The sequence below is a fragment of the Amblyomma maculatum genome, chromosome 1 (genome assembly GCF_055883805.1).
Source record: "Amblyomma maculatum isolate TAMU_Amacu chromosome 1, ASM5588380v1, whole genome shotgun sequence".
Lineage (NCBI taxonomy): Eukaryota > Metazoa > Arthropoda > Arachnida > Ixodida > Ixodidae > Amblyomma > Amblyomma maculatum.
Genome location: NC_139344.1, coordinates 181,129,613 through 181,148,698, shown reverse-complemented (window position 1 = coordinate 181,148,698; position 19,086 = coordinate 181,129,613). Strand labels below are relative to the sequence as shown.

The window sequence follows — 19,086 nt, the reverse complement described above, 5'->3', positions numbered from 1 at the left end:
CTCAGAAACCCGAGTGCACGTGGCGCCGCATCCGCTCCCAGCATTGTCCGTTTTCGACAATTGCAAATCTTTCCTGCATTCCTGGGAAATCACTTAATGGCTGTATGCGTCATGCTCCTTTCTTGTCCTGCACGTCAGCGGACATGTCACTCTGTCGTCTCCTTTGGAAAGTAGGCATTCCTCACTGGACGATAGGGCTTATCGACTGGAAGGGTGAACAAAAGAAAGAAAGCACTTCCTGCATTTCCCGCAGGGGGACGTTTCTTTGTGTTTTTCCAGACGTTCTCTTGGCAGGGTCAATTTGGCATTTGCAGAGTGTCCACAAAGCAAAACAGGCTTACAAAACAGGATTCCTGGAAACAGGCTCACTTAGAGCCATTGGACCATCACCACATATTCACAGCACTTTTCCATGCCCACAGGCGAACAATAGAGCGCGCAAATGCGGATGCTTGGTCGTAACAGCCTCCTCCCCCGCCAGAAGAGTCTCGGAGGGCAGCAGTCGCAGCTGCTGCATGAAGAGACGACTTAATGGCCTGCACGTGAACGCTTGAAGCTCGCTGTTGCTTGTCGCGTTGTCTTGATTGTTGTAGGCCAAATTGCTCGAGCTGTCTGAAACTCAACCACATGTCTAAACAAGCACTCGGCTCCCGTCTGAAGAGACCAGGTTAAAAGAAAACTGCCATTGTTGTTCGAGAAAAGCCCACTCTTAAAACGTTCAGGACCCGCGTATGCCTCGAAAACCAAACGTGCTGCTTTACATAGTCACATATATTCAAGCGCACGAAAAAAAAAAAGAACCTGAGTATCAATTTGGATACATGGTGAGGAACATCTCGGACCGCTTAGAAAGAGCGGCTAAGCGCGTCCGCATTCCCATTTAACTTCCCCTTTTTGTATCTTATTTCAAAATTGTACTGCTGTAAAATCAAGCTCCACCTAAGAAGGCGACTGTTCTTCGATGTCGCAGTTTGCAGCCAAGCCAGGGGACAATGGTCCGTCTCTACGGTGAATTTGGCCCCTCCAAGATAGCACTGCAATTTTTGAATGGCCCATACAATGCAAGCGCACTCTTTCTCTGACGCGCAATAAGCCCTCTCTCTAGAACTCAGTTTTCTGCTCAAGTAGAGCACGGGGTGCTCATTACCGTCGTCATCTCTCTGGCAGAGAACAGCACCTAGCCCTCGATCACTGGCATCACACTGGACCGTGAATTCTCGGTCATAGTCTGGAGCTCGCAATACCGGACGGCTAATCAGCACAGCCTTCAGGTTTACGAAGGAGGCTTCCTTTTGTTCGTCCCAGACTACATTTTTCGGTTCTGTCCTGCGGAGAGCGTCGGTCAGAGGGCTGGCCAAAGCTGAATAGTTAGGGATGTAGTGATTGTAGTATCCAGTCAGACCTAGGAATGCTCGAATTTCCGTCTTCGTGCTCGGCCGCGGGTAGTCTGCTACCGCAGAAATCTTAATCTCGCTGGGTTTCCTGAAACCTTGACCTACATTGTGACCCAAGTAGTCCACGGTCGCCCTTGCCAGGCAACATTTCTCGGCCTTTACGGTTAGTCCAGCCTGACGCTAAAGGCTCAGTACAGCTCTTAGATGTACCATATGGTCCGCCCATGAGTCGGAAAAAACCGCAATGTCATCTAAATAAGGCACCGCGAATGTTTCACACCCCTTTAAAACCCTATCCATGAGTCGGGAAAAACAAAATGGAGCATTTTTGAGCCCGAAACTCATCATTGTTGGCTGGTGGCTGCCCGTCGGAGTGACGAAAGCCGCGTATCTGCTGGCGCGTTCAGTGAGCGGTACTTGCCAGTATCCTCGAGTAAGGTCCAGCGTAGTCACATATGCCGCTCTACTGACCTGTTCTACTCTCTCCTCAATATTCGGAATAGGATACACTTGATCCCTGGTGAGAGAATTTAGCTTTCGGTAGTCTACCACAGGCCTAGGGTCTTTACCTGGAGCTTCTACTAAGATCATAGGCGAAGCATAATCGCTTTCCGAGGGTTTTATTACTCCCAATTCCAGCATGCGAGTTACTTCCCTATCCAGAATTTCTCTTTGCCTTGGAGAGAATCGGTAGCACCTTGATCGCACTGGCACGTCTGAAGTCAGCTCAATATCGTGCTCAGTCAAATCAGTCCTGCCTGGCCTGTCCACGAAGCAGGCCTCAAACTCTGTTATTAGCTCGCCCAGATCGGACAGCTGAGATTTCTTTAGTTCTCCTATCTGCTCCGTCTTTTTGAGAAGCTCCTGTATCTTAGGATCATTGGCTTGCTCCATAGCTAAGTCCTCTCGGGTTCCACTTAAAAGTCTCGTGAGATTACTAGACACTGGCGGCAAGAGGTTACTCTCAAGAACGTCCTCATTCCGCGTCTCATCAAGCTCACTTTCTAGTTGACTTATCTGAGATGCCTCGCTCTCAAAGTTTTCTGACCGGCTATCTTCCGCATCGACCACTGTTTTAACTGCCGTTTCTTCCGCTGTGGATTTTTCTGGAATGAGCAGTGTAGCTAGTTCTCGCGCCTTTGAACGTGTTAAGGCTGGCACAACTCTGTCTCCGAAAAGGATGCCCCTCTTTCGCAGTAGCATGTCCGATTTGTTAGAGAACAAATACGGATAGCACTTAGGAAGCTTTCCTGAAACGGCAGCCTCGGTTGTTAACTTGCCGAAAGGGCCCTCGATGACCACGTTCGCGATTGGCAAGCACACACTCTGTTCCTCAACTACCTGTCGGATCCATGCACACTGTCCTGTATAGTCGGAAGGCGACACATACGCCGGATGGACAACATCCATCGTTGCGGCCGAATCGCGCAGTACCTTGCAAGGCTTCCCGTTGACTACTAGGTCATGCAGGTAGGGTTCTAAAAGCTGCATATTTTCATCGCAGTCACTGACATACGAGAAAGCAATCTTTTCTTTCCGGCAGTTGACGGCAATGTGACCTTGCTCATTACACCTAAAGCATGTGAGCGGCTTCCTAGCCTCAAACTTATTCTTTGTGTTCTGCGCGTTGGTCACTTCCTCACTTTTCTCACTGCCGTCCTTTCTAGGGCGTTTGCCTGAAGAAACCTTCATCTCTTCGTTTGCAAATCTAGCAAAGTGCCTTTTCTGACGGTTATTCACCCTCAACTTGGGATTGCGGAGCCTATCCACTGCTGGGTTGCTGAATTGTCGGCGCGAAGCGTACTCCTCAATGACTTCGGCAGCTTCAGTTGCCGACTTAATGTCGCCTCGGTCCTGTAACCAATTTCTTTCTTTTTCTGGGAGGCAGCTATAAAACTGCTCCAAAAGAATTCGCTCGACTACAGCGTCCCTATCACTGTAGGAATCAGTGCTCTTTAGCCACTCGCCCAAATTAACTCTTAAATTGTACAGGAATTCAGGGTAACTCTCGTCCCTGGACTTAGTAGCGTTCCGAAAACGTTGTCTGAACGCCTCGGCGCTAAGCCTATACTTTCTCAGAAGGCAAGCTTTGACCTTCTCGTAGTTGTCCGCGTCCTCCTTGCTTAGCCGCGCGACAACCTCCGCTGCCTCGCTGGGCAGAACCGTCAATAATCTCTGTGACCAAGTGTCTCGCTGGAAGGACAGTTTTTCGCAGGTTCGCTCAAAGTTAGCCAGATACAGACCGATATCCCCTGATATCACATATGGCTGCATGTACTTTGACATCTTGAAATCTGCCTCCTTGTTGAGACGAGGTACCGCTAGCTGGGGACAATCGCCCGACCTCTTGCTCAACTCTAGTTCTAATTTCCGGAGCTCAATTTCTTGGTCCAGCTTTTTTGCTTCTCTTTCAAGCTTCTCACGTTCGTGCTCCCTTTCCTCTTTTTCCCTCTCAAGTTCACGCTCCCTTTCCTCTTTCTGCTGTCTGAGCTGTTCCTTTTTTTGCCCGATGAGGTTCCATGCTTCACTGAGCTCCTCATCATCGGTTCCCAGATCAGTGATTGCCTTTATAATCAAGGGTTTTCGTGCCAAACCACTTGTATTAATTCCCAATTCCTCACACAATAGCAACAGTTCCGGTTTCTGCAGCTTTTGTAGGTCCATGATCGCTCCGAGTGTCGGCTACTTCCAAAACAACAGTGCAAACTACCAAACCTAAAGGCGTTTCAACACTTTTTACCAGTTCTTAAAATCTAACCCTGTTCTAGAACCTGGTCCACATCAGAAGAAAAGCCAAGCACTCACCCACACATGCGATCGATGTTCCGAGCTGCTTTCTTGTTGGCCGATTGTTGCTCCTGCTTGTTGCTTGAGATGCCATCTCCGATCACAAGATGTTGTGGCTTGTAGCTTCAGATCCACCTCGAATCACCAGATGTTGTAGCTTGTAGATCCAGATCCCAACGCTGGTCACCAGTTGTCGTGACGCTGGGGCTAAGTCGACCCGGCCTTCACTTGGTAGCGTGCAGAGACTCGGGGTTGAAGAAGGACTGAATCTTCGAAGTTGGTAAAATATGTACAAGCAGGTTTAATGGCACTTTGAGAAAACTTATTTGCACGATTATTTACAAGAAAAAGAAGGGTACATCAGCAAAATGGCAAGCGTTAAGAATTCATAGCGAGAAGCGACTGGATGAGCCGTTTACCCAGGGCTCAGAGCGACATTTCGTGCTCTGCAGCGTCCTTAAAACCCCCCTATGTCCAGCCCCTCTCTGAAGATGCTGACCAACCAAATCCAGGGCACGCCCCTCAGATATCGGCATCCAATCGAACACATCACTGCACTGATGGTCTGAAGCACTGACTGGCCCGGCATTGTTTCGTTGGGCCTGGTCACTTGTTGGCGGGAAAAGCTTGGGAACGGCGAGGAGGTACATTTCTATTCTTCAGCCAAGAATCGATAGGCTGGTTCCGGCAAGTGGATTTACTTCTCAGAAACCCAAGTGCACGTGCGCGCCGCATACGGCTCCCAGCATTGTCCCTTTCCAACAATTGCAAATCTTTCCTGCATTCCCAGGAAATCCTCTAATGGCCGTAATCACCTTGCTCCTTTCTTGTCCTGTACGTCAGCGGACGTGTCACTCTGTCGTCTCCTTTGGACAGTAGGCATTCCTTACTTGACCATAGCGCTTCTCGACGGGAAGGGTGAACAATTGAACGAAAGCACTTCCGGCTATTTCCCGCAGGGGGACATTTCTTTGTGTTTTTCCAGACGTTCTCTTGGCAGGGTCAATTTGGCATTTGCAGAGTGTCCACAAAGCAAAACAGGCTTACAAAACAGGATTCCTGGAAACAGGCTCACTTAGAGCCATTGGACCATCACCACATATTCACAGCACTTTTCCATGCCCACAGGCGAACAATAGAGCGCGCAAATGCGGATGCTTGGTCGTAACAGGGGCTACGGCGCCCAGTTCAAACTGCATCCGCTATTGTGCCACGTCATGCACATGTAGAAGAAATACAAAAGGGAACACGCTAGCCCGTGGCAATTGCCTTGTCTTTTTTGCGTGTGTTTGTAGTTCTGCTGACGTTGCCATCGATGACGTACCAACCGGCTCAAGTTCAACCAGTTTCGTGAGGGCGTTTTTTCTTCTTTTTTTTGTGCATATCACATAGATTTGTATAACCTTTTCGGCGTCATTTACGTATGGCATATGTTGTTTTTGTTTTTCATATTGTTTCGTTTAACCCATGCATTCTTTCTCTAGTTTCTGTTTTCTTATTCTTTCAATGTTTCACTGTTCTTGTTCGCAATGTATATTGAGTTTGCTCCCCCCTTTATGTAATGCCCTTGGACCTTGAAGGAAAAAATAAATGATCTGAAATTGCAAATTTAATGGCAGGCATCAAAACAGCGAAAAAAGAAGCATGTTCGAACGCTCCTCACTTTCATTGCACTCAAGACAGAAATGAGCGCCTTTGCTGCCCGGAGCTTTCTCCGCCGTTTGAAGACGCCGAGGTAGGCTATTTATTGCTTCGGGGCGGTCCCAAGAATGGACTTTTTTATTTCCGCAGCTCCCGCTTGGTACTAACGTTCGCGCCATGTGCATTCCCCCGTTCGCTCCGTGAGGACGAGTGCAACCTTTGCCGACGCACTGACTAGCTTTGAACTCCGTCCTGCTCCATCTGCCCCTTCGGCGGCCCCTTGGCGGTCATACTTGTTTCTGTCCCCTGTAGGGCTCGTGGCGCGCCGCGCATTCGAAGGCCGCGCCACTTCCCAATGCTCCCTGCGCGCGTGCCTGTTTCCCTCTCCCCACTCGCGCGGGGATAACCGGTCCCGCGCGAGGGGGCTATAAAAGAAGGCACGCGCCGCCGTCGCGCTCTCTTCTTGGTCCCTGGCGCTTCCTGGTCCCTGGCTCGTCGCTCCCGCTTCCCTCCCGGCTCTCCACGGAAACGACCCGCAGCCACCCGGACGACAAGATCCCTGTGAGATAAAGAATGTTCGTTACACGGCCCACTGTGTGTTTTGTCGTGCGCATGCCTCGGGCAGAGGAATCGCCCACAACTGGCACCCAACTGGGGCTGAATTAGCACCCATGTGGACGATTTTTCTGCCAACGTGGCAGCGCACGGCAACACGACGGGCCGGTCCTTTGTGTGTTAGGTACGACGCCATTTTGAGTTTAGGGCTAGCGTGTGTGCATATGAGGCGGAGTGTAGTATAGTGGTGCTTGTACAGTGTTTTAATTTTGTTTTGGGTTATGTGCGTGTTTTTTAGTGTCGGCCGGTTTGTGTTTTAATTTTTTTTTTGCATATGTTAGTTTTATGAAGTGTTTAGCCTTTGTGACTAGCCTCTTGATGCGGGCTAGGTGGTAGTCGTGCGCGTTTAGGCTCCCGACCGGCCTTAGTTGTTGAGTGAAATGCCTCCGAGAAAAGACGTGCCAGATAGGGCCGCCGCTTCGGACGCCAGTGCGTCCGGAAGTGAGGTAAAGGACGCGGTAGAGTCTGTGCAGGTTACCGATGCGGCCGCCTTGATGAGGCAGATGAACGAGGTGTTGTCGGTGTTCGCCCTTCAGCTCGGTTCGGTGGCTAGCGCCAACCAAGCCACAGCTGCGGCGGCAGTCTCGCGTCCGCGGATAAATGTAGAGGTTCCCTCCTTCTCCGGTTATACGGACGTAAAGTCAGTCCACGAGTTCCTGCAAGAACTCGAGGATTATCAGACGGCACTGGGTTCCCCAGACGACGTGGTGCTAGCGCAGGTAATCCCCGTGGCACTTGTTGAGAGCGCGGCGCGGTGGAGACGCTGCCAGCCGGCCTTCCAGTCGATGGCAGACTTCACAGATCGCTTCCGCGCCGAGTTCTTGCCGCCCGATTACGAACGCCGGATGCTTGAGGAGCTAGCGTTGCGCACACAGCACCCAGAGGAGAGCCTCCTCGAGTATGTACGCGCAATGCAGGAGCTCTACAAGAGGGCAGATCCCACGGCAACCGATCTTGAACAGGTCGCGCGCGTGATGAGGCAATGCCATCCGCGCTTCAAGCCGTATTTGCGGGGACGTGGTTTTGCAAACCTCGAGGCCCTAGCACAGGAAGCGAAGGTAGTACAGGCGGATTTACTCGCTGAATTGCGCTACCAGCCACCCCCCAGGCCAGCCGAATCGCTAGAGCCGCAATGCGCCTGGGCCGGAGGCCATGACTCCGCGCCGCGCGCCAGGGGCGCAGACGTAATGACGGTAGGGCAGGAAAGGCCAGCGGAAGGCTCCGATATTCCTCGCGCTCTTGACCCGTACGCGTTCGAGCAGCGGCGTCGAGCTGGGCTCGCCAGCGACGTACGCACAGGCGCGGAGAGAGGGGAAAGACGTCCCCAACAGCTTCGTGGAACGCGGCATCCCCCGTCCGCGCGGCAGGTGAACGACCGGCTTTGCTGGAATTGCAACCAGCCGGGCCACGTGGCACGAGAGTGTCAAGCAAGGCGTATGCAGGGAAACGCGGACCGCCGGCGGCCATAATTGGTAACACCAGCCTGTCGCCGTCGGCGGGAGAATTTCGTGGTAGCCACGGCGGAAAATGGGAAATGTACTCCCACGCCGCGTCACCGGGCGCTGAGGCTTTTGTCCCCCTCGCCTGTAGAGCGCAAGGAATGTTGTCGCGCTCGAGCCCTTTTATGCTAGTGCGGTTAGTTGGTCAAAGCTACTCGGCACTCGTTGACACGGGCTCAACTCTGTCATTGGTCGGTGATGATGTTTTCGAGGCCTGCCGTAGATGTAACATCCGTGTCAGGCCAGCAGAAACCCCTTTGAGCTTAGCAGCAGGGACAACAAAAGCAGAAGGAGCGGTGCGTCTGGTCCTGCGTTTTGACGGCAGGAAGCGGAGGCATCGCTTCGTCTATCTGCCCGGCTTAGCCATACCAGTTATTCTGGGAAGAGATTTTCTTTCGAGCGAAGGCATTGTGCTTGACATGGGAGAGAACGGCTATCGATACAGCCCCTTCACCCCTCTCATTCCCTTTGTTAGCGCGCCCAAACAGGAATGCGTCGCTGAGCGAGCGAGCGTTCACGCTTTTGTGGCAGAGGGCTCCCCCGCGACAATAAATGGTAGCCCATTAGAAGCAATTATCGCGTCCTTCTCGGGAACCGGTAGTCAGCGCCGAAGGCTCGTGGAAACTTTACTCCCGTTTTCGGATTGCTTCACAGAGAAACCAGGCAGAACCGACTTGCTTCAGCACGAGATCGAAACGGGTGATGCGCGCCCTTTCAGATGTAACCCACGGCCGTTAAGCGCGCATAAGAGACAGCTTCTCGACAGCGCCCTTGACGAGATGATTGATACCGGCGCGGTGAGACCCTCACAAAGTCCCTGGGCGTCCCCAGTGGTTCTAGCGCCAAAGAAAGATGGTTCGGTCAGGCTGTGTGTTGATTATCGAAAACTCAACTCACTGACGCCTACGGTTGCGTACCCTTTCCAGTCGATCGAGGCTGTGATGTACGCGTTAGGGAACGCAAGGTTCTTCACAGTCCTGGATGCAAGCAGAGGGTACCTGCAGATTGAGGTGGCGGAAGGTGACATTCAGAAAACCGCATTCACCTGTCACCGCGGGCTCTTCGAATTTACTCGACTCCCGTTTGGCTTGTCTAATGCACCGAGCACGTTCATGCGATTGATGGACATCGTGCTGGGCGATGCAAGGTTCAACTACGCGATGGCGTACCTCGACGACGTCGTGATATTCTCACAGTCGTTCGAAGAGCATCTCATTCACTTGAATTCCGTTCTTGAAAGAATGAGACGTGCGGGTATAACGATCAACCCAAAGAAAGTGCAGTTGGCATCGAAGAGAGTGAACCTCTTGGGATTTGTGGTTGATGATGGCACTTTGAGACCGAACGATGACAAACTGCAGGCAATTCTGAACTACCCCTGCCCGACGGACGTGAAAAGCTTGCAGAGGTTTTTGGGAATGGTTGCCTTCTACAGACAATTCATCCCTAGTTGTTCAGAGCTCGCTAGGCCGTTGAACCAGCTGTTGCGAAAAGGCTCGAAGTGGGTCTGGGGCAAGGAACAGAACGACGCTTTTGTTGCCTTGGCTCGCGCGATAGCGAACACCGCTAGTTTGCGCCTCCCCGACCTGAACAAGCCGTTTGTCTTGCAGACAGATGCTAGTGATGCCGGTGTAGGAGCGGTTTTGTTGCAGGAACACGAGGGCAAGCTGCGCCCTGTCGCGTTCGCTAGCCGCACGCTCACATCAGCGGAGCGGAATTACTCCGTGACCGAAAAGGAATGCCTGGCGATAATGTTCGCATTGTCAAAGTTCGACATGTACCTAGACGGAGCGGTTTTCACCGTGCAGACAGATCACCAGGCACTTTCGTGGTTAAAGAGGCTGAAAAACCCCGCAGGCAGACTCGCGAGATGGGCGCTGACGTTGCAACGTTACGCGTACGCCATTGAGTACCGCCGGGGCAGCATGAATAAGGTGGCCGATGCGTTATCGCGCGCACCGTTGAAGGCTGGCAGAAGCGCAGAAGAGGCGCAGACCAGCATTGCTGAAAGCGGCGTCGCCGCTAGTGGAGAGGAGGAGAGGGCGGACGCGAGTGTCGCGCCCTGCGTTGTTAAAGAGAGAAATGAGGCGGACAGAGTTGCCGCGCGGTGCTGCGAGAGAGAGAAGGCGCAGCAGCTGGTGGCGGCGACTACTCGCCTGCCAAGAAGCAAGGCAGAGAGAAATCTGTCATGGGGAGTAGCGGTCAGTAGGGAAGAGCTAATTGAGGCCCAGAAAGCAGACGGTCTATGCCAGCGGGTGCTGACAGAGCTTGCGAGTAGTGCAGCTTGCACCGGGAACGCTGAGGGCAAGTACGACGCGTATCTGCTGGGCGATGATGGCTTACTGCTCCGCTACATCCCCCAACTTGACGAGGAAGAGGCGATTGCATCCCCCTTCCGAGTCGTGGTCCCGAGGAAGTTGCGGAAACGATTCCTCCAGTACTTCCATGACTCAGCGCTGGCAGGCCATGGCAGCGGCAGTAAGACTTACGACAAGTTATGCCGTGTCGCGACCTGGCCAGGTATGAGAAAGGATGTGCTGGGTTACGCCCGTACATGTCCTGTTTGCCAGGTAGCCAAGCCTCGGGCGGGGAAACCCGCTGGCATGATGAAGCCAGTAGTTAGCAACTATCCGTGGCAAGTGGTCGCGTGCGATATCATGGGACCCCTCCCTCGCTCCGCGCGCGGACACCAATATATCCTGGTAATAACGGACCACTATTCCAAGTGGGTTGAGGTTTTCCCCCTTAGGAAGCTTGTGTCAGAACGGATTTGGGAGAAACTGTTGGAGACATTCACTCGTTTCGGTTTCCCCTCCGACCTCATTACAGACAATGCTTCGTATTTCACAAGCAAAGTCTTTGTTGATTCCTGTCGGGCGCTTCAAATCCGCCACAGGAAAACGAGTCCCTACCACGCTCAGAGCAACATAACCGAGAGAGTGAATCGGAATGTTAAGAGTATGCTGATTGCGACGACCGAGCAGCACAGAGATTGGGACGCACGGTTGTCCGAACTGGCTTTCGCCACTAGAACAACCGTGAACAGGTCGGTGGGTATGACACCTGCTTACTTGAATTTTGGGAAAGAGATCGCTTTTCCGCTAGAGAACGCCCTACTTGACGCGGCGGGGCCCGCGCCCCCTCCGCTTACACAGTACGCGGCAAAGCTCCGCGAGCGCCTTGAGGCAGCGCAGCGCGCGGCTCGTGAAAACCTCGATGTCGCGCGCATGGAGCAAGCGGATCAGTACAACAAAGGTCGTCGTCACGTCGTTTTCAACACGGGCGACTTGGTACTGAAAAGAACGCACCCGCTTAGTAACGCAGCGCGTGGTTTCGCCGCGTCGCTAGCGCACAAGTGGGTTGGACCGTTCGAAGTTACGGCACGGACAACGCCACTCACCTACCAGCTGCGGTTGTTGGCGAGCGGTGAAACCGCTGGTCCGGTGCACGTCGCAGACTTGAAAGCTTACCACCTTCGCAAGGACGATAACTGCGAAGCGGGGGAAGCTCAAAACGATGCAGGTAGCAACCCGGTTCGCAACCGACGCTATAACCTAAGGCCAAGGTAGTGCACTACTTTGTCTAACGTCTTTGCTTCTTTCAGAATGCATTCTGATAAGATTTTGCAGCAGCCAGATGAACCACCGTCGCTGGGGCGGGAAACCGCACCGAGCGCTTGGTTCAAGGAGGGGCCACTTAAACAGGGGGTACCCCCTAGTTTGTGGCCCATTATTGTGACCAGCGCGGCCATGCTGGCCGTCTTCAACGCGTCTGGAGTGGAGCCCGCTGCCCAGGCCTGGAGTACGGGCCTCAGGAAGCCAGGTGTGCCCGGGGCGAAAACGCCTGCTGCAATGTACATCCAGCACGGCGCCACGTGGCAAGGGGTCCACGATGCAGAGCAGCAGCTCAGGGCCGCTGCCAGGCGTATCCAGGGCCAAGCCCAGCTGCGCTGTGACCCCGAGGATGTGGCCGCTGCTGGAGAGGGACCAGCCGGAACAGCCCCGCCATGCCTGCTGCTTCTCCCGTCCCACGGACCAGCTAAGATGGCATCCCGCCAGAGCCAGGCGACAAGCCTTCATATTTTACGCTGACCCGGGCTCGGACATGGACATGGCCCGGCTGTTGGCGGAGCCCGGGTCGGACGCTGAGGGGGGGGAAGATGTAGGGCTCGTGGCGCGCCGCGCATTCGAAGGCCGCGCCACTTCCCAATGCTCCCTGCGCGCGTGCCTGTTTCCCTCTCCCCACTCGCGCGGGGATAACCGGTCCCGCGCGAGGGGGCTATAAAAGAAGGCACGCGCCGCCGTCGCGCTCTCTTCTTGGTCCCTGGCGCTTCCTGGTCCCTGGCTCGTCGCTCCCGCTTCCCTCCCGGCTCTCCACGGAAACGACCCGCAGCCACCCGGACGACAAGATCCCTGTGAGATAAAGAATGTTCGTTACACGGCCCACTGTGTGTTTTGTCGTGCGCATGCCTCGGGCAGAGGAATCGCCCACACCCCTCTTGCTGATCCCAAGTCTGCCGCGCTTCGTCCTTGCTTTCGAGATCCGTCGCTTTGCCTACACAAAGAGCAATTATACATTGTAGTAAAAGTAATTTTGAAAGAAATTAATTCCTTTTGCTGCCAAATTGCTGCCCTAAATTAATTCACTGCATTACTAAATTACTAGAGCAGAAAATGAATTCATTACATTACCAATTACCAGAAAAAGTAACGAGGTTGCAATAATTTCATAACAGTAATTCAATTACTGTCATGTGATATATATATATATATATATTGGGTGTTAGGTGGGCGGATGAAATGAAGAAGTTAGCAGAGGTGAAGTGGATGCAGCTACAACAGGACCGGGTTAATTGGAGGAATATGGGAGAGGCCTTCGCCCTGCAGTGGGTATAGTCAGGCTAGTGATTATATATATATATATATATATATAATATTACACTCTCCGCAGTAGCTGCTGTGTGGAGAGGTAGCTAACCCATTCCACATAGTGTGGGCATGCCAATTGAAACCCATAGTAGGCCCCATTCCAAGCCCTTCGAAGAGCGTGGGAGGTTATTCTAATATTTTCGATCACTGCTTTTGCCAAGACGAGGACAGACAAGAATGTTACGTGCGCCGTCGAGTGACATTCACTCGTGGGCGCGACTTACCAACTGCGTCAGAAGTGGCCAACATTTGCTCAATCACACACCGAGGGCAAACGTATTTTCAAAATTCTGAAACACGTATATAGCTTCAAATCTGCAACTATGACTAGATATCTGTCTGCAATACGTAAAACGCTATTATAATTTAGTTAATTACATTGTCATATAGCGCGATCAGCCTGTTTTCTGACATATTCCAACACTGGTAACACTTTGCCGAAGAAGTTTTCTTTTTACCTCAAACAATTTTTTTTTTTTTTTTTTCAGTTAGCGGCCGGCTTCTATAATGTTCGAGACCCTCAGTATATTCTCACGTGTTGGTGACCACCAGATGCCGAAACCAGCAAACTAAGAGGCTGGCGTTGGACTGAATGAACTCTTCATTTGGGCTATCTTGCGCCCGCAAAAGAGCTAAGCGATTCGGCGGCGGCGATAACAAGCATATGCATCGGTCATCTATCTAAGAATGCCTATCGCACTCATCAACGCTCAATTTAAAGGCGACGAGGAAAGATCTAGATAAAGCCGCAGACGGTGACTAACCTAACCTGGAACATTGTAGAAACATAGGCGAGTGGACGGAATCTTCTAGATACATCTCGGCGCATCTTGCGCGACAAAGAAACTGATAGCGGTGCATCTCGCGACAACCAGCATGAACAAACAAAGAATACAGAATTTATCCGTGCGCTAGAATCACAATGATAAGCCGCATGCCGGAGGCTTTCGAAAACGAACAAATAAAGGTTTGAATGATTCGCGGCAATATCACGAGCACAGTTTTAATACTGCCGCGGACGCCATACGTTTGAGCTGTCTTAACCAAACGTATTCCTCACAGGTTTCGTTCATATTGGAGTTTCCGACGCATTTGAAGATGCTGCTCAAGAGCCCACTGCTCGAGGACTACGACTTGAGCAGCCTGAAAATGGTCAGTGCTGGTGGAAGCGCAGTGCCGCCAGGCTTGGTGGCCGAGACCAAGGCCAAGCTGAAGGTCTTTGCGCTCGCGCAAGGTATGTGACGTATTAGTGCACCAACCCACACAAGTAAGGAAAGGATGTAGCACTTTAGCACATTTTTAATTTTATGCAGATGTTTTTAGGTTCTTGAAGTATGTGTGTCCGACGTAGCTAATACTGTCAAAGGAAACGCTAATAGTCGTAGACTGGCAGTTACAGATGCAAAAAAAAATAATAATAATAATAACAATAATTTCTTATTCAGGTATTCCTTTTTTTTAGCAGCTTCCCTTTTTTTCCTTCGCTCAAAACCTCCTCCAACTTCTAAAAATGAAGAACGCATCGCGAGTGCCGCTGAATGGGACCACCTTTGGGCTGCTCATGTGGAGCACAACTGTCTAATGTTTTTTTTTTTTTTTTTTTTTTTTTTTCGCCGGTGGCTATAGCGGTATGAACATGGACCTTTTCAGTCCACATCTAAACAGCCATTTATAAGAGACCGCCATGAGGCACGCAATAAAATACAATAACACGTGACGTGCATCTTCTATCATATTCAGTGGCTTGGAGACATTGTAACTACGATAACTAGATTGTACATTGTACATGGGCTTTTGAAGTGCATGGTTAAAACGTTCTTGAACGCTCTTCGGGGATTTCCTAACATTAAATCATTTACCCTGACCTGACGCAGGTTACGCACTCACCGAAAGTTTCGGCGCTGGAACGTTCTCACTGGGTCAGAACGCCAGTAGCAGCTGCATTGGGACGCCCAACTTCATGTGTCAGCTCAAGGTAAGCACAGTGGATCGCATTGTTTGTTTTCGTTTGAGGAACGCATGCAAGCTTGGAACTCCGTCAAGAGTGACAGAAGCGGAGACAAGCATTCAGAAGCTTGCTAGGAAAAGCAGCTTCGGCTGGCGCACAGTTGCAAAGGATGGCCAATGGTCAAAGTCCTGCAGTGAGAGTGACTCTTAATTGCCAACTCCTTTTGTCCGTGTGCATCCTTAACCTGACGCCACGTTGCAGGTTGTGGACATCACCACCGACGAAAAACTGGGTCCCGGTCAGCAAGGAGAAATCCGCATCAAGAGCCCCTGCTGCGCTATCGGCTACCTGAACAAACCGGAAGCCAGCGCTGCCCTGTACGACGAGGAAGGGTTCTTGAAAACCGGTGCGCGAATGCTCTCTCTCCTAAAGTAACTGATAAGCGCAAACAGTAGACGATCTACGAAGAAGAGACAAGGACTGGCGCTACAGCGCTACACTAACAGCTACTTACATGGAAATCATGAACCAGCCCAACCGAAGTTTTATAGAATGCTATCTGTACATTTAATAGATATCTCATGCGCCATCATCCGACAGCTCAGAGAAGCAATTAGAGCGAAAGATAAGCACAAGGAACCACAACCTGTCTTGCCGCTTTTAGTCTGTAGCACTGTTTGCTCTTTCACTATGATTCAATACCAACTCACCCAGACGGCTACATCTGACAGCCCAGTCTAAATGTTTCGATGACATGTATGGCATGATCAGTATGTCGTATACTACGCTTGAACATAGACGAAGGACATTTTCGTCTTGAAAGTCATTCGGTTACTCCAGTGTCACTCACAAAAATGTCCTAATATTGAACGTATTATGCGCCACCTGAATTTTTTTTTTTCGTATCATTTAGGAACAGTGAAATGTAAACAGTGGTGTGCCTATACTCTGGATAAACAGAGTTCTTGAACCTCCGCTGCTGACCAGAGCTTGGCATTTGGACTCGGAGATCTGGACTTCATCTCAAAATCAGACATTCGCCTCATTCAACCTCAACCTAAATAGGTGAAGTTAAGGTTCTCTCACATGACCTCACCTCGCTTTTCCAGCGGCCACTAGCAACCTCACTCAACCTCATCTCAAGCTCAAATTGTGAGGTTGTGAGGTAACACCCCGGCAGCATGCCTTGTTTCTCAGCGGTTTGTGCAGGCTTGGACAACGAAAACTAAACGCGCACCGCGTCCGTCAGCAGTGTTTGGCTTGTTCGCCGGCCGAGCGAAAATCCCGACGGCAACAAACCACCACAGCATGTACTTAATGGTGATTGATCGTTTTTTAATGGTTGCCGCGCTTGCAAAAGTTTCATTTCATCGGTATGCCGCAGTACGGCGTCTTGCAAGCAGTCAGGAAGGGTGCAGTGTTGAAACCGGCTGTTCTCTTGCGTGCTCAGTAGTCGCCCACGGAAGGGATCATGCGAGCGGTGTGGGACCATACGAGCGGCTATGCTTGAGGGGCAGCGGAGGAGCGTTGCCGAAGTTTTTCCACTGTGAGAAGGAGTTCGCAAGTGGTCCCGTAGAAGTTTCCGTTCCGTGTATCCGGTGTCGTGACGCTGGGGCTAAGTCGACCCGGTCTTCACTTGGTAGCGTGCAGAGACTCGGGGTTGAAGAAGGACTGAATCTTCGAAGTTGGTAAAATATGTACAAGCAGGTTTAATGGCACTTTGAGAAAACTTATTTACACGATTATTTACAAGAAAAAGAAGGGTACATCAGCAAAATGGCAAGCGTTAAGAATTCATAGCGAGAAGCGACTGGATGAGCCGTTTACCCAGGGCTCAGAGCGACATTTCGTGCTCTGCAGCGTCCTTAAAACCCCCCTATGTCCAGCCCCTCTCTGAAGATGCTGACCAACCAAATCCAGGGCACGCCCCTCAGATATCGGCATCCAATCGAACACATCACTGCACTGATGGTCTGAAGCACTGACTGGCCCGGCATTGTTTCGTTGGGCCTGGTCACTTGTTGGCGGGAAAAGCTTGGGAACGGCGAGGAGGTACATTTCTATTCTTCAGCCAAGAATCGATAGGCTGGTTCCGGCAAGTGGATTTACTTCTCAGAAACCCAAGTGCACGTGCGCGCCGCATACGGCTCCCAGCATTGTCCCTTTCCAACAATTGCAAATCTTTCCTGCATTCCCAGGAAATCCTCTAATGGCCGTAATCACCTTGCTCCTTTCTTGTCCTGTACGTCAGCGGACGTGTCACTCTGTCGTCTCCTTTGGACAGTAGGCATTCCTTACTTGACCATAGCGCTTCTCGACGGGAAGGGTGAACAATTGAACGAAAGCACTTCCGGCTATTTCCCGCAGGGGGACATTTCTTTGTGTTTTTCTAGACGTTCTCTTGACAGGGTCAATTTGGCATTTGCAGGGTGTCCACAAAGCAAAACAGGCTTACAAAACAGGATTCCTGGAAACAGGCTCACTTAGCGCGCTTGTACCAACAGCACATATCCACAGCACTTATCCATGCCCACAGGCGAACAATAGAGCGCGCAAGTGCGGATGATGCACGGTCGTAACAGCCTCCTCCCCCGCCAGAAGAGTCTCGGAGGGCAGCAGTCGCAGCTGCTGCATGAAGAGACGACTTAATGGCCTGCACATGAACGCTTGAAGCTCGCTGTTGCTTGTCGCGTTGTCTTGATTGTCGTAGGCCAAATTGCTCGAGCTGTCTGAAACTCAACCACATGTCGAAGCAAGCACTCGGCTACCGTCTGAAGAGACCAGGTTAAAAGAAAACTGCCATGGTTGTTCGAGAAAAGCCCACTCTCAAGACGTTCAGGACCCACGTATTCCTAGAAAACCAAACGTGCTGCTTTACATAGTCACACATATACAAGCGCACGAAAAAAAAAAAACCTGATTACCAATTTGGATACATGGTGAGGAACATCTCGGACCTCTTAGAAAGAGCGGCTAAGCGCGTCCGCATTCCCATTTAACTTCCCCTTTTTGTATCTTATTTCAAAATTGTACTGCTGTAAAATCAAGCTCCACCTAAGAAGGCGACTGTTCTTCGATGTCGCAGTTTGCAGCCAAGCCAGGGGACAATGGTCCGTCTCTACAGTGAATTTGGCCCCTCCAAGATAGCACTGCAATTTTTGAATGGCCCATGCAATGCAAGCGCACTCTTTCTCTGACGCGCAATAAGCCCTCTCTCTAGAACTCAGTTTTCTGCTCAGGTAGAGCACAGGGTGCTCATTACCGTCGTCATCTCTCTGGCAGAGAACAGCACCTAGCCCTCGATCACTTGCATCACACTGGACCGTGAATTCTCGGTCATAGTCTGGAGCTCGCAATACCGGACGGCTAATCAGCACAGCCTTCAGGTTTACGAAGGAGGCTTCCTTTTGTTCGTCCCAGACTACATTTGTCGGTTCTGTCTTGCGGAGAGCGTCGGTCAGAAGGCTGGCCAAAGCTGAATAGTTAGGGATGTAGTGATTAGTACCCAGTCAGACCCAGGAATGCTCGAATTTCCGTCTTCGTGCTCGGCCGCGGGTAGTCTGCTACCGCAGAAATCTTAATCTCGCTGGGTTTCCTGAAACCTTGACCTACATTGTGACCCAAGTAGTCCACGGTCGCCCTTGCCAGGCAACATTTCTCGGCCTTTACGGTTAGCCCAGCTTGACGCAAAAGGCTCAGTACAGCTCTTAGATGTACCATATGGTCCGCCCATGAGTCGGAAAAAACCGCAATGTCATCTAAATAAGGCACCGTGAATGTTTCACACCCCTTTAAAACCCTATCCATGAGTCGGGAAAAACAAAATGAAGCATTTTTGAGCCCGAAGCTCATCATTGTTGGCTGGTAGCTGCCCGTCGGAGTGACGAAAGCCGCGTATCTGCTGGCGCGTTCAGTGAGCGGTACTTGCCAGTATCCTCGAGTAAGGTCCAGCGTAGTCACATATGCCGCTTTACTGACCTGTTCTACTCTCTCCTCAATATTCGGAATAGGATACACTTGATCCCTGGTGAGAGAATTTAGCTTTCGGTAGTCTACCACAGGCCTACGGTCTTTACATGGAGCTTCTACTAAGATCATAGGCGAAGCATAATCGCTTTCTGAGGGTTTTATTATTCCCAATTCCAGCATGCGAGTTACTTCCCTATCCATAATTTCTCTTTGCCCTGGAGAGAATCGGTAGTACCTTGATCGCACTGGCACGTCTGAAGTCAGCTCAATATCGTGCTCAGTCAAATTAGTTCTGCCTGGCCTGT

The 19,086-nt window shown here is 51.3% G+C and overlaps 1 protein-coding gene across 1 annotated transcript in view; it reads left to right on the top strand.

The window, feature by feature from the left end:
- LOC146205040 (luciferin 4-monooxygenase-like) overlaps window positions 1-19,086 on the top strand; it is a 56,684-nt gene that overhangs the window by 33,089 nt on the left and 4,509 nt on the right. The window contains exons 7-9 of the mRNA XM_084589726.1: window positions 13,927-14,098; window positions 14,739-14,839; window positions 15,074-15,218. Of these exons, the coding sequence (XP_084445852.1) occupies window positions 13,927-14,098; window positions 14,739-14,839; window positions 15,074-15,218 (418 nt within the window). The remainder of the gene's footprint in view (window positions 1-13,926; window positions 14,099-14,738; window positions 14,840-15,073; window positions 15,219-19,086) is intronic.